This window comes from Aplysia californica, unplaced genomic scaffold (assembly GCF_000002075.1).
Source record: "Aplysia californica isolate F4 #8 unplaced genomic scaffold, AplCal3.0 scaffold00269, whole genome shotgun sequence".
Taxonomy (NCBI): Eukaryota; Metazoa; Mollusca; class Gastropoda; order Aplysiida; family Aplysiidae; genus Aplysia; species Aplysia californica.
In genome coordinates, this window is record NW_004797539.1 from 683,208 (window position 1) to 684,574 (window position 1,367).

Sequence of the window (1,367 nt, forward strand, 5' to 3'; positions counted from 1 at the left end):
CTACTACTACTATTACTACTGCTACTGCTACTACTACTACTACAACTGCTACGACTACTACGACTACTACGACTACTACTACTACTACGACGACGACTACTACTACTACTACTACCACTACTACTACCACTACTACTACGACTACTGCGACTACTGCTACTTCTACTGCTGCTGCTGCTGCTGTAAAGATCAGGCTGATAACGACGAGAAGACGGTCGAGAAAAAGGAAGAAGTGGAAAAGAAAATGGGTAACAACTCTGCAGAGCACACAAACAACAAGGAAAACGACAAGAAGAACAGGGACGTAGGTCAACTCACATCTGCAGACGGCTCTCTGTTCAGGTCCACGGGGCACACAACACTGAAAAGCTTCTTCACAGACACATCCTCTTTCCAGGGTCGTTCAATTGCGACCTTGACCCAATAACGGACGAACCCGTACTGACCCTCGAACGAGGACGGTGACGTAGGAGGGATGTGGAACTGAAAAGGGTAGGTGTACTGGCCAGCTTCCAGAATACGACTCTCGTTGTTTGTCGAGGAAGACGTTGACCCTGAAGAAAAAAACAAACTGCCCATAAATCCGCCTAATGGTCAGTTCGGTCTGAAGTCGGTAATTGTAACCCACCCAAACCGACTTGTTTCAAATAACTTGGAGGCGGGCTGTTCCCACCTTGTGAATCCGGGCTAACCCCGGCTGAGAGAGATACAATGTCCCAGCAGTAGCACGGACATAGTCGATTAAAAAAAAAAATCCTCTTCCCGCCGGCATGGAACTGATGTATTCTGCATGCTTCGGCAAAGGTCCCAACAACTACTTTACGGAAACTGGTCAGAAGTCGGTGAGAGGCAGTTACACCTGCATATGGATCTAGTTCTCAAAGAACACTGCAAAAAGTTTCTTCAAATTCCTATTTCATATGGTTTGATACATTTCAGGGTGTCCAGATGTTCCTTCGTGGAATTGCAAAAGCTACCATTTTGGCGACATTTGATGAAATTCTCCCAAATTAAACATGTTTCACTTTCTAGATATCGTTTAGGAGCATTTAATGAACATCGAGATCAACAGTGAGAGAACTCGGTAAAAAGATCTAATAAGTGCAATAGATGTGATGATAATCGCTACTTTGAGATCTGTATGATTCTCTGTGGTTTATCATAGTTACGCCATAGCCTTGTAGCCTTTCAAAATATCCTAGTTCGTGCACTCTAATGTATTTCCCGTTCACTATAGAACGCACCATTTCGCCCAATAAGAGCCAAAAGAAGGGGAAAGGGGGACAGATCTGTTTCCAACAACATTTCTTTCCCTCTCAACAGAGAAAACTGGGTTTGAGGGAGATTGGTTTGTTGATTTTAAGGGG

The 1,367-nt window shown here is 44.3% G+C and overlaps 1 protein-coding gene across 1 annotated transcript in view; it reads right to left on the minus strand.

Moving 5' to 3' along the window:
* Positions 1-1,367, minus strand: part of LOC101857490 (arrestin domain-containing protein 3) — a 39,346-nt gene that overhangs the window by 13,893 nt on the left and 24,086 nt on the right. Inside the window, exon 3 of the mRNA XM_005101065.3 lies at positions 319-554. Within this exon, the coding sequence (XP_005101122.1) occupies positions 319-554 (236 nt within the window). The remainder of the gene's footprint in view (positions 1-318; positions 555-1,367) is intronic.